Here is a 12384-nt window from a genome sequence, read left to right as displayed (position 1 = left end):
CAGATTGACAACTCTAAACATAAAATGAAGTTATAGACCGCTATTCAACAGTCTTGCCTGTGTTTGTTAGAAAGGCTCCACCCGGGGTGAAGTCTAGACACAGCTCTAGGATMATTTCCCCCTCCCCCAATCCTAACCTTAACCATTAGAGGGGGAAATGCAAAACTGACGCAAGATCAGCGGCTAGCGGCTATTTCAGCCTACTCTGTTTAGTGGAGGTATGGGCCTACCCCTTCCTGTTTCAGAGGTGGTAACAGCTGGACTCCCTAACCCTTCTCATGACATTTTCATATATGGGCAAGTAAGCATKACAACCCTTGACGTGGGGGTTTCTAAAAACAGCCTGTGACACTCAGTGGATTGCCAGCTAGGGAGCAACGCGATCCGTTAGAAGAAACTTTGAGGACCGCAACGAGCGCCTGAGCAGGCCCAGTGACTCTGCATTGTTCAAAAGGAGTAGACATCTTTGATATTTRCCAAGTCAGTTCTTTAGGGATTGGGGGACCATTGGGGGACCATTTGTTGGTATCCCTAAAGAYCAGTAGTGTTTTTGTTTTTCCACTGTGCAATGAGTATCTCTCTGGGGTATTCACATTCCACAAAGCAAAACAGCACCATGGACAGCTTGGAGAAACAGCTCATTTGCCCTATCTGTTTGGAGATGTTTACCAAACCGGTGGTCATTCTCCCTTGTCAACACAACCTTTGTCGAAAATGTGCTCAAGATATTTTCCAGGTAGGTTGGTTATTATACAGCTGAACTATTCACTTTTAACCTTTACTGCTGTCTTTTGATGGGCTATGTAAAGTTACAGGTTTATCTCTGTCAAAAACCATTCATATACATGTACAGCATTCTGAAATTGTAGTGAAGGTATTGCTCATCCTTCAATTGTCACTGTTTAATTACCACTTATTTGGTAATGTTGAAAATAAACAAAAASTGTTTTGTCAACATGTATACCTCTTGACCCATGCCATTTCCCGATTCATCTAGCACATAAGTTCAGTAACCAATGCAAATACTACTAACCTATATCAGACAACATTAGGCCTATATTTAAAAAAAAATCCATGACCGGCTTTATCTAACGCCATTACTGCTGTCCTGATCTGTGTAGGCCTCAAACCCTTATCTATCGACCAGAGGAACCACTGTGACTTCAGGGGGGCGTTTCCGCTGCCCATCCTGCAGACATGAGGTGGTCCTGGACAGGCATGGTGTCTATGGCCTCCAGAGGAACCTGCTGGTGGAGAATATCATTGATATGTACAAACAGGAACAGGAGTCCTCAAGGTGAGGAAATAAAGGCCTCATAAGAGAAGACAATGGGTCTAAAAAATGGGTCTAAAAAATGGGCCTAAAACAATGGGTCTAAAACAATGGGCCTAAGACAGGCAGAATATCATTGATATATACAGCAGTCCTCAAGGTTAGACACTGCATGCCTATTTAAAATGATTGCGGCAGACAATCTAGTCAAAGGCACTCAGTAGTAGTCCCATGTATGTCTGGCCCATTAGACATACAGCAAACCACCACACCAACAAATCTGGACATCAAGAAGACTACATATTATCCAAAACAACATATAGAATGAATATGAATACTACTGATGGGAAATGGAAAATGAAAGGAGAATATACAGAATGYACAAAACATTAAGAACACCTGCTCTTTCCATGACATAGCTGAATCCAGGTGAAAACTGTGATCCCTTATTGATGTCACTTGTTAAAATCCACTTCAATAAGTGTAGATGAAGGGGAGGAGACGGGTTAAAGAATAGTTTTTTAAGCCTTGAGACAATTGAGACATGGATTGTGTATGTATGCTATTCAGAGGGTGAATGGGCAAGACAAATGTTTTAAGTGCCTGGTAGGTAGTAGGTGACAGGCACACCGGTTTGCGTCAAGAACTGCAACGCTGCTGGGGTTTTCACGCTCAACAGTTTCCCCTGTGTATCAAGAATGGTCAATTTCAGTTTAATCCACCAGAAAAAAACTGAACAAATAATACAACAAATATTGTGGTTAAACTAATACTAATATATTTTTTTTAAAGCATACATTTTTTATTAACTTTTTTTTTTTTTAAGGAACAATTTTGTAAATGATATCATGAATAGGACTGGTGGAGTTAAGTCACACATGCAGCTACCATATGGAAATGTCTGCTCTACCCAAAATTACAACTAACTAATTGCAGCATTAGGGCAAAAATGGAAGAGGAAAGTGGAAGGGGGAAAAAGTAGGGAACTTGTCTGTCGGCCCTGCATTAAWGACCATAATTGGTTACAGAAAATTGTGATAAATAAAAAAGCATACCAGTTTCATTTAAGGACCAAAAWATTGACAGCTGTGCCATATACAGTTGAAGTCGGAAGTTTAYATACAACTTAGCCAAAAACATTTAAACTCAGTTTTTCACAATTCCTGACATTTAATCCTAGTAAAAAWTCCCTGTTTTAGGTCAGTTAGGATCACCACTTMATTTTAAGAATGTGAAATGTCAGAATAATAGTAAAGAKAATGATTTATTTCAGCTTTTATATCTTTCATCACATTCCCAATGGGTCAGAAGTTTACATAGACTCAATCAGTATTTGGTAGCATTGCCTTTAAATTGTTTAACTTGGGTCAAACGTTTCGGGTAGCCTTCCACAAGCTTCCCACAATAAGTTGAGTGAATTTTGTCCCATTCCTCCTGACAGAGCTGGTGTAACTGAGTCAGGTTTGTAGGCCTCCTTGTTTGCACACACTTTTTCAGTTCTGCCCACAAAATTTCTTTAGGATAGAGGTCAGGGCTTTGTGATGGCCACTCCATAATTTGACTTTGTTGTCCTTAAGCCATTTTGCCACAACTTTGGAAGTATGCTTGGGGTTCATTGTCCATTGGAAGACTCATTTGCAACCAAGCTTCAACTTTCTGACTGATGTCTTGAGATGTTTCTTCAATATATCCACATATTTTTCTGACCTCATGATGCCATCTATTTTTTGAAGTGCACCAGACCCTGCTGCAGCTAAGCACACCCAAAACATGATGCTGCCACCCCGTGCTTCACAGTTGGGATGGTGTTCTTCGGCTTGCAAGCCTCCCCCTTTTCCTCCAACATAAGAATGGTTCTTATGGCCAAACAGTCTATTTTTGTTTCATCAGACCAGAGGATATTTCTCCAAAAAGTACAATCTTTGTCCCCATGTGCAGTTGCAAACTGTAGTCTGGCTTTTATATGGCAGTTTTGGAGCAGTTGCTTCTTCCTTGCTGAGCGGCCTTTCAGGTTATGTCGATATAGGACTCGTTTTACTATGGATATAGATACTTTGTACCTGTTTCCTCCAACATCTTCACAAGGTCCTTTGCTGTTGTTCTGGGATTGAGGCTCAAGGACAACAACATCAAGGTTTTGGAGTGGCCATCACAAAGCCCTGACCTCAATCCTATAGAAAAGTGGTGGGCAGAACTGAAAAAGCGTGTGTGAGCCAGGAGGCCTAGAACCTGAGACAGTTACACCAGCTCTGTCAGGAGGAATGGGACAAATTCACCCAACTTATTGTGGGAAGCTTGTGGAAGGCTACCCGAAACGTTTGACCCAAGTTAAACAATTTAAAGGCAATGCTACCAAATACTATGAGTATATGTAAACTTCTGACCCACTGGAATGGATGAAAGAAAAAAGCGAAATAAATAATTCTCTCTACTATTATTCTGACATTTCACATTCTTAAAATAAAGTGGTGATCCTAACTGACCTAAAACAGGGAATTTTTACTAGGATTAAATGCAGGAATTGTGAAAAACTGAGTTTAAATGTATTTGGCTAAGTTGTATGTAAACTTCCGACTTCAACTCTATGTAGATGTATACGTATGTATTGTTGTTGTATGTATGTTATGTATTGTATGTATGTATGTATGTATGTATGTATGTATGTATGTATGTATGTATGTATGTATGTATGTATGTATGTATATGTATGTGCAAACAATGATTGGGGATTGGAAGTGATGCAGACAATTACATTGATGGAAGCTACAGTCTATCTGCAAAAAGAACTGCAACACTGCTGGTGTATCAAGAAGGGTCTACCACCCAAAGGGCATCCAGCCAACTTGACACAACTGTGGGAAGCATTGGAATCCACATGGGCCAGCATCCTGTGGAACGCTTTCACACCTTGTAGAGTCCACACCCAACAAATCGAAGCTGTTCTGAGGGCAAAAGAGGATGCAACTCAATATTAGGAAGGTGTTCCTAATGTTTTGTACATGCAGTGTATATTTGTTTTTTGTAGAGCACTATTGTGAAATCAGGTTTGACTCATGGTGGCTGGACAAGTAGCCTGTTAGTTTGAACTATTTTTATAATGTAGGCCAGTGAGGCAGCAGTCAGTTAAGAGAGGCCTATTTTTATTGCACTTTGAGCCGTACTACATTTTCAAGACGTCAATATAGTATATCTTCTGCTTTTAGGAGGGATAGACACACAAGTATTCACAAAAATAGTTGACCTTTTGCAATTATGTTAGCACAGCTGACAACTGTTGTCCTGATTAAAGAAGCAATAAAACTGGCCTTCTTTAGACTAGTTGAGTATCTGGAGCATCAGCATTTGTGGGTTCGATAACAGGCTCAAAATGTCCAGAAACAAAGAACTTTCTTCTGAAACTCGTCAGTCTATTCTTGTTCTGAGAAATAAGGCTATTCCATGTGAGAAATTGCCAAGAAATTGCCAAGAAAAAATAGTACCCGCAAAACACCAGTCTCACTCTCAACAGCGAAGCGGCGACTCCGGGATGCTGGCCTTCTAGGCAGAGTTGCAAAGAAAAGCCATATCTCGACTAGCAATAAAAAGAAAAGATTAAGATGGGCAAAAGAACACAGACACTGGACAGAGGAACTCTGCCTAGAAGGCCAGCATCCCGGAGTCGCCTCTTCACTGTTGACTTTGAGACTGGTGTTTTGCAGATACTATTCAATGAAGCCGCCAGTTGAGGACTTGTGAGGCGTCTGTTTCTCAAACTAGACACTCTAGTGTACTTGTCCTCTTGCTCAGTTGTGCACCGGGGCCTCCTACTCCTCTTTCTATTCTGGTTAGRGCCAGTTTACACTGTTCTGTGAAGGGAGTAGTACACAGCATTGTACGAGATCTTCCGTTTCTTGGCAATTTCTTGCATGGAATAGCCTTCATTTCTCAGAACAAGAATAGACTGATGAGTTTCAGRAGAAAGAGTCTTTGTTTCTGTCCATTTTGAGCCTGTAATCAAACCCACAAATGCTGATGCTCCAGATACTCAACTAGTCTAAAGAAGGCCAGTTGTATTGCTTCTTTAATCAGGACAACAGTTTTCAGCTGCGCTAACATAATTGCAAAAGGGTTTTCTAATGATCAAYTAGCCTTTTAAAATTATAAACTTGGATTAGCTAACACAAYGTGCCATTGGAACACAGGAGKGATGGTTGCTGATAATGGGCCTCTGTACGCATATGTARATATTCCATAAAAAATCTGCCGTTTCCAGCTACAATAGTCAATTACAACATTAACAATGTCTACACTGTATTTCTGATCAATTTGATGTTATTTTAATGGACAATTTTTTTTGCTTTTCTTTCAAAACAAGGACATTTCTAAGTGACCCCAAACTTTTGAACGGTGGTGTATGTTTTCAAAATACAACTTCTGTCACTAAATATACACTGTAGATTCCCTACAGAATATGTATCTACAGTATCTACATGTAATTTACTTACTGTAACTACATTAATGATAGTCTCTGGAAAGACGTCATCTGCTCTTGCTATTTTTGTGTAATCAATGTCATGTTATTGAGTATATTGCAGCGACAAAATGAATACAATTTTCACATGGACACGTTGTTTGAATCGGTGTGAAAAGCACAGCTCTGGGTACCAACAGTGTGGTAATCAATTAACCATGGTTTACATAACACAAGTGGGCTATTAAAAACAGTTATTCCAAATGTTAACATACTCTTGGTTGCCAAATAAACATAAATGACAAAGTAATGGCTATTCTGACTTGCCAACATTCCACGAGGAGAAAGTCTGTCTGTACTACATTGTTTTATTTACTTTTAAGTGACATTATTATGSCTTAAAGAGAGACACTTAGTCTTTGAGTCTCAAAGACATCGTTTTTGTGACTTTCCAGTGTGACGGACGTTACTGTGCTTGTTTAACAGTATAGCTTCCTCGCTCACAAACCCCGGTTAACTCGGTTAAACCAGGGCTGTTGAGTTTTTAAAAAGGTCACAGGGAAGTCTTTACCAAATGTGTAGTGTTACAGTCTTAGAAAMAAGGGTTCCAAAAGGGTTYGCCGGCTGTCCCCATAGGAGAACCCTTTTTGGTTCCGGGTAGAATCCTTTTTGGTTCCAGGTAGAACTCTTTTTTTTCTAAGAGTGTATTAAACGGGATCCCCTAAGTATGACTGTAACCTGTACTGTAGCCCTCTGGTTCAATCTGCAGCAGCAAGCCTGAGCCTGAGCCTGCCAGGTGTGACCAGCCCATGTGTGAGGAGCATGAGGAGGAGAAGATMAACATCTACTGTGTGACGTGTGGCGTGCCCACCTGCTCTCTCTGCAAGGTGTTCGGAGCCCACAAAGACTGTGATGTGGCCCCACTCAACACTGTGTTCAATAAGCAAAAGGTTAACTTATTTATTTTACATGTACTGTCTATCTCCTTTTTAATAACGATGCTTTACAGGTATACACTCTTAGCACTGTTTTTTCTATTTAGAATCTAGGTAGAACCCTTTTGAGTTCCATGTAGAACCCTTTACATATAGAGTTCTACATGGAACCCAAAAGAGTTCTACCTGGAACCAAAAAGGGTTCTTCAAATGGTTCCGCTATGAGGACAGCTGAAGAGCCCTTTTAGGTTCTAGATAGAAAAAAAATGAAGAGTATCATAGTTTGTACATACAACGACCTTCTTTGTAAAATAATGATGAACCTCCTCTGTGTGTGTGTTCCAGACTGAGTTGACTGACTGTATAGCCATGCTAGTGGGGAACAATGACAGGATTCAAGGCATCATGAGTCAACTGGATGAGACCTGTAAGACCGTTGAGGTAAAGCCTTCAACCTTTTGTCCTTTCTTATGTTTCGTCTATAACAGTATTTTCACATTGAATAAAACTTCAACAATATTGATGGTAAAAAATGGTATGCTTAATTTTTATGCGCCCTCATTTTTGCTACTGACAATATCCATATGACCTAGTTATTTGTCAGTTTAACCTTACAGTACAATCATGGCTGTCTAACAGGAGAATGGCAGGAGGCAGAAATCCAAAGTGTGTGAAAGTTTCGATCACCTTTATGCCGTCCTGGAGGAGCGGAAAGGAGACATGACCCTGAAGATCAACGCAGAGCAACAGGAGAAACTGGACTATATAAACGGCCTCATGAGGAAGTATAGAGAGCACCTGGAGAACATGGCAAAGATCGTGGAGACAGGGATACAGACAATGGAGGAGTCAGAGATGGCTACTTTCCTGCAGGTGATGACACACTTTTTTTTTGTCCAGAAGGGACAAGAATGGCCTTTATCTACAAAGATAACAAATTACTACCACATAAAATAGGCATCTGAAATTCTGCATCAGTGACATATCAATATTATATAAAGTTATATACCATGTCTAAATAAAAAGTGTTAACATGCTATTACAAACATGTTGTCTTCTGAGATGTCTTCTGAGATTTCTTCCCAGAAAACATGTTGTGCAATGTATTCTAATGTTTCGCATCAGAGCTTTCTGAGAACATTATTCCTTTCTCATCTTTGCTCCCACAGACTGCAAAGCCTCTTCTACAAAAGTGAGTACACATATACGTTTGCCAGTTTTAGTCTGTAGGGCTGATCTGTAGAACAGTGTACCTTTGATCTCTCTTTGTCCACCAGGCTCGTTGCAGGTACTAACATCTCCAACCTGGACAAAGTGGAGCGTGGCTATGACAACATGGATCACTACGCAGCCAACTTTGAGCGGGAGAGGAGGGCACTGCTCACCATAGACTTTGTGAAAGGTAGGGAGTATAATGAGTATTATGAGTACACCACCGCCGGTACACTCTCTTCACCTCCCTTGGCATTTCAATGTTCTTTCACAATGTGACCAAAATCACTTCTTCCAGTGCCATAGAGACTGTGTTAACTGATGACATACAGTAAATAACAAGAACAAGATCAAATAAAAACTCAGTAGAAGCACTTTCCAATTATACAATAAAAACAAATCTTGTTTTGAAATCWAATTATTGTTCAGATGATGAAGATGATGATGATGAGTTTGAAGATGGAGAAGAGGAAGTAGAAGTGAGTGGGGTGACAGGGGTGACCCGTACAGAGGTGTCTCCTACTGCTGCAGTGGCGGCAACGGTTGGGGCCAACCCTCCAAAGCCGCAGCTGACATCACCCCCACACCTGCCTCAGAGACCTACTGAAACCCTAGGCGACACCGCTACACTGGCCACCCCACAGGCCCCTGCCCATGTAACAACCCTGGTACAATTCCCATCCTTAAACCCAACCCCAACTGCCAGCGCACAGGCCCGCGCCACAACCCCAGTCCACTTCCCAACTTCAACCACAACCCCAGTCCAGTTCCCAAACACAACCCCGGTCAACTTCCCATCATCAGAGCCACCGACACAGGTGAGAGAAACATTTGTGAAACAACTACAGCCTAGCCGGGAGATTTACTGTAAATGTCTCAACATAATAAATTATATAATAATAACAATACATGAGCCGTGGCTAACTCCATTCCAGCAGCCGTCTTGTAAGGGCCTTTAAAGAGAGTGTGTATTTCTCAAGTAAACCCCTCGCGCAGTGACAGTCGATGTCACATTTGAGTTCACTAACCGTATGGTTATTGGGCGGCAGGTAGTCTAGTGGTTAAGAGCGTTGGGTCAGTAACCGAAAGGTCACTGGTTTGAATCCCCKAGCCAAGTAGGTAAACAAATCTGCCGATGTGCCCTTGAGCAAAGCACTTAACCCTAATTGCTCTGGATAAGAGTGTCTGCTAAAGAAAATCTAAAATTAATATTGCTTGACTTTAATCTCTTGCCCTCTGTACGAGGAAGAAATGGTTGTTGAAACCAGTCAATAACCAGTCTGTATCAGAATATTCCAGTCATTGTTTAAAGTTGTTTGTTTAGAGTTAGCCTGCATGGAACCTGGCCTGTGTTACAGAAGTGGCTTTCACCTCAGCAGGAGGCTTTAATGATGAGACACCTGCCTGCTCTCTGGTTGCCGGGGCACTGCGTGTGAGGGGTGATGTAGGGAGGGGGAGGCTGCTGTTTTCATTGGGATAATTATCAGCCACTCTGTTACATGTCATCACCATTGAGTTCATTTACATGTGGAGTGCTAATTTGAATGAGCATATAGTTCACACCAACATATATCAACGTGCGAATTAATTAGAAGTGAAAAGCCCCTGGAACAGTTTGTATTCATTCCAGGGGGAAAGAATTGGCTCGGATGGCCTACTGCTTGATAGAGGCGATTATCATAAAGGGTCTTTGTGTTGTAACTGTGTGTGTGTGTGGTGTGTGTGTGTGTGTGTGTGTTGGTGTGTGTTGTTGTGTGTGTGTGTGTGTGTGTGTGTGTGTGTGTGTGTGTGTGTGTGTGTGTGTGTGGTGTGTGTGGTGTGTGTGTGGTGTGTGTGTGTGTGTGTGTGTGTGTGTGTGTGTGTGTGTGTGTGTCTGCATAACCTAAAATCATCACCTCATGTTGCATACAAGAACACTAATAATCCTGAATAAATAAAGCTGGGTTGTTTTGTTTCTTCACAGGAAGTATTTGTCTATGTCACAGTTGCGGCTTTGTTTATTGTACTGCATCAGTTTTGGAGACTGATGAAGTCTACAATTATTGAGCGTTTGTGTCGGATATGTTTATTTCTTCATTTGGGCACTCACTAATACTTAAGCAGTCAATCTATAACACTTAAAAGGTTACCTTTAGATTGAAAACATGAGAAGCTTCAATTCCGTGCAATGTTCTTTTATCAGGTCAAATTGCTGTCTGCTATTGTGTACTCTGAGGTTATTGTATTGGTATGATTATGGTAATTCAGGACATCATGTTGATTGATACAGGAAATCATRTGGGCGTGGTTGTGGGTGGCTATTTGTGTGGTGAGATAAATATATATTTGTATTCGTATTTGAGATACGAATTTGTATTTCGTATCTCATAGTAGCTCTTTAGACTACAAAATATTTGATTTCCTTAATGAAAATTGTGTTAAATTAGTGCTTTGGATTATGAAAAAAAAMAATATTTTCCACTCAGAATGTCAGAATTGTTCCTTTGTTTTAGTTCATTTGCATGGACATGCCGACATTTTATAGATATCAGAAATATGTCTATGTACTCTGTCCAAATAAGACTTTACTTGTTCAGTATGCAKTGCGAGTAATTTGATCCCATTTAGAAACCCCATTCTGAACAATTTACTATTTATAATTTGAGTAGCTTCGCAATAGTTCAGTGACACAAGGGACATCTAATGGTTTTGCTCTGTTTTTCACAGATGTCCTCTGATACGGGATCAAGTCAGCAAAACACAGATGACAAAGATGGATCCAAACACGTCTTCTCCTTTTCTTGGCTGAACAACCAGAAGTAGATTATCATCTTACCTCAAGACTATACTGAAATTGTTGTAATACTCCATTGTTTTGATTGAGTCAGCATCCTGCTGCAGGAACGGTTTAAATAAGTACTCTGTTACCGTTGAATAACTGTAATTTATCTGTAAATGCTCTCTAGCACTTACAGTATATTCGTCATACTGTGAAAACAAACGTCATTGGGCTGATCTCTGACTTGAGAAAACTGTGCGTAATTTGGCACACCTTTGCGCAATAGATTTACGCGCCAGTCAGAAGAACAGCCGGAATGAATTTATACACTCAATTTAGGCTACACAGCAAGCAATAAATGTAACTTTTCAACTTTTTTATTACAAATATAAATATTAGACATTCTCTTGCACAACAAATGTGATTGGTTGCTCATATTGTATTTTATTATCAAACTTTAACCAGTTGTACAATGAGAGGGAATTTCAGAAAGAGAGGATGAATGTGTGACTAACAGTATATACAAAACATGTTATGCTTGAATATAAATTAAGACAAAGGATATTTGTTCAGTTTCAGCATGTTTGCTATGTTTGCTTCTCATCAAACAATGTAATAAATATACAGGGAATTACAACTCGATTTTACAGCTCTCGTTTAAATAAATACAAATTATAAATAAAATAACGAACGTTAACCAATTAAAGAGTAATACAGAAATGGAATAGTACCGTACACTTTGCAAGATGTAAACAAATTATTTGGCAAATGTGTTTCTAACACTTTCATTTCCCGAATATGTCCATCATTTTTCGGTTACTATTTGCCTGCTGTGCTAATTGCTCGGCTCGAGCCATTTCTAGAACTTCCCTCAGCAGGTGGAACGTCAGGTCCAAAGAGATCGGTGGCTCTTCGCCCGGCCCGGACCTCTTTCCTATTTCCATGGAATCACCCATCTGGTTAGCGTAGCTGTTCAGAAACCGATTGATGTCACCGACTTTACCTTGTAGAAGGCGCTGCGTGAGCTGAAGTTGTAAAGCCCTGTTGACCGTTGTTGAGGGCGCAGCAGCTCCAGGAGCTGTGTTCGGCGAGGAGGACTGGAGCGAATTTTGATTGGAGTTGTCTAGCCGAATGAAGTACTCCTCTCCTAGTCGCAGAAGAATAGGGAGTTGCTGTTGCAGCTCCGCCTGTAGATTGTGGGATGGATGGACCGCCCGGGGGGTTTCAATAGCTCTACATTCATAGCGAGGTTGGAAGGCACCAAGTAGAGCCACGGCGAAAACGAAGACATTCACCTTCATCTCAGGAGATTGGRAGGAATCTGAGAATTAAATGTAGGCTCATTTTTATCATGTGCATAATCACAATTTAATTAATTAAAGTGAAGATGCATGTTAAGTAGCCTAGGCTGGGAGTGTCCCTTTGACAAAAACTTGTATTTTCATATGCCACAAAGACTGATTTTGTATTTTACATGTRTTTTATTTGCATTGAAAAACAATAAAAGCAGTTGCTTATGTTGTAATTGCTTATTTAACTATAATATGTTATTTAATTACTTTTCAATTCCCTTTTATGTTAACTATGTCCACCTCATCGAATAATATTATTTAATACTGTATACAAGTATTAAGTACTGCATTTTATGGTAAATAGGCTACATTTCCATCAATAATTAAATGATCTGCACACAACACCACAACTATTTCCTTAAATTAAACAAAAAAATGAAGTGGTTGTCAAATACCTGAGTTTA

At 40.2% G+C, this 12384-nt stretch overlaps 2 protein-coding genes across 2 annotated transcripts; one reads left to right on the top strand and one right to left on the bottom strand.

The window, feature by feature from the left end:
* Positions 1-276: 276 nt before the first annotated feature.
* On the top strand, positions 277-12145 carry LOC111957066 (E3 ubiquitin-protein ligase TRIM63). Its single transcript, XM_023977788.2, has 9 exons — positions 277-736; positions 1122-1297; positions 6493-6673; positions 7004-7099; positions 7298-7531; positions 7828-7850; positions 7936-8060; positions 8300-8688; positions 10577-12145. The coding sequence occupies exons 1-9, from the start codon at positions 569-571 to the stop codon at positions 10670-10672; spliced, it is 1488 nt and encodes a 495-aa protein (XP_023833556.1). The 5' UTR covers positions 277-568; the 3' UTR covers positions 10673-12145.
* LOC111957068 (corticoliberin-1-like) lies at positions 11414-11929 on the bottom strand. Its single transcript, XM_070436637.1, has one exon. The coding sequence runs from the start codon at positions 11927-11929 to the stop codon at positions 11414-11416; it is 516 nt and encodes a 171-aa protein (XP_070292738.1).
* Positions 12146-12384: the final 239 nt, after the last annotated feature.

The sequence above is a fragment of the Salvelinus sp. IW2-2015 genome, linkage group LG32 (assembly GCF_002910315.2).
Source record: "Salvelinus sp. IW2-2015 linkage group LG32, ASM291031v2, whole genome shotgun sequence".
Lineage (NCBI taxonomy): Eukaryota > Metazoa > Chordata > Actinopteri > Salmoniformes > Salmonidae > Salvelinus > Salvelinus sp. IW2-2015.
This window is presented reverse-complemented; position numbering and strand designations above follow the sequence as displayed.

Excerpts from the sequence above, each read along its gene's own strand:
- LOC111957068 (XM_070436637.1), bottom strand. The coding sequence starts at position 11,929 with ATGAAGGTGAATGTCTTCGTTTTCGCCGTGGCTCTACTTGGTGCCTTC.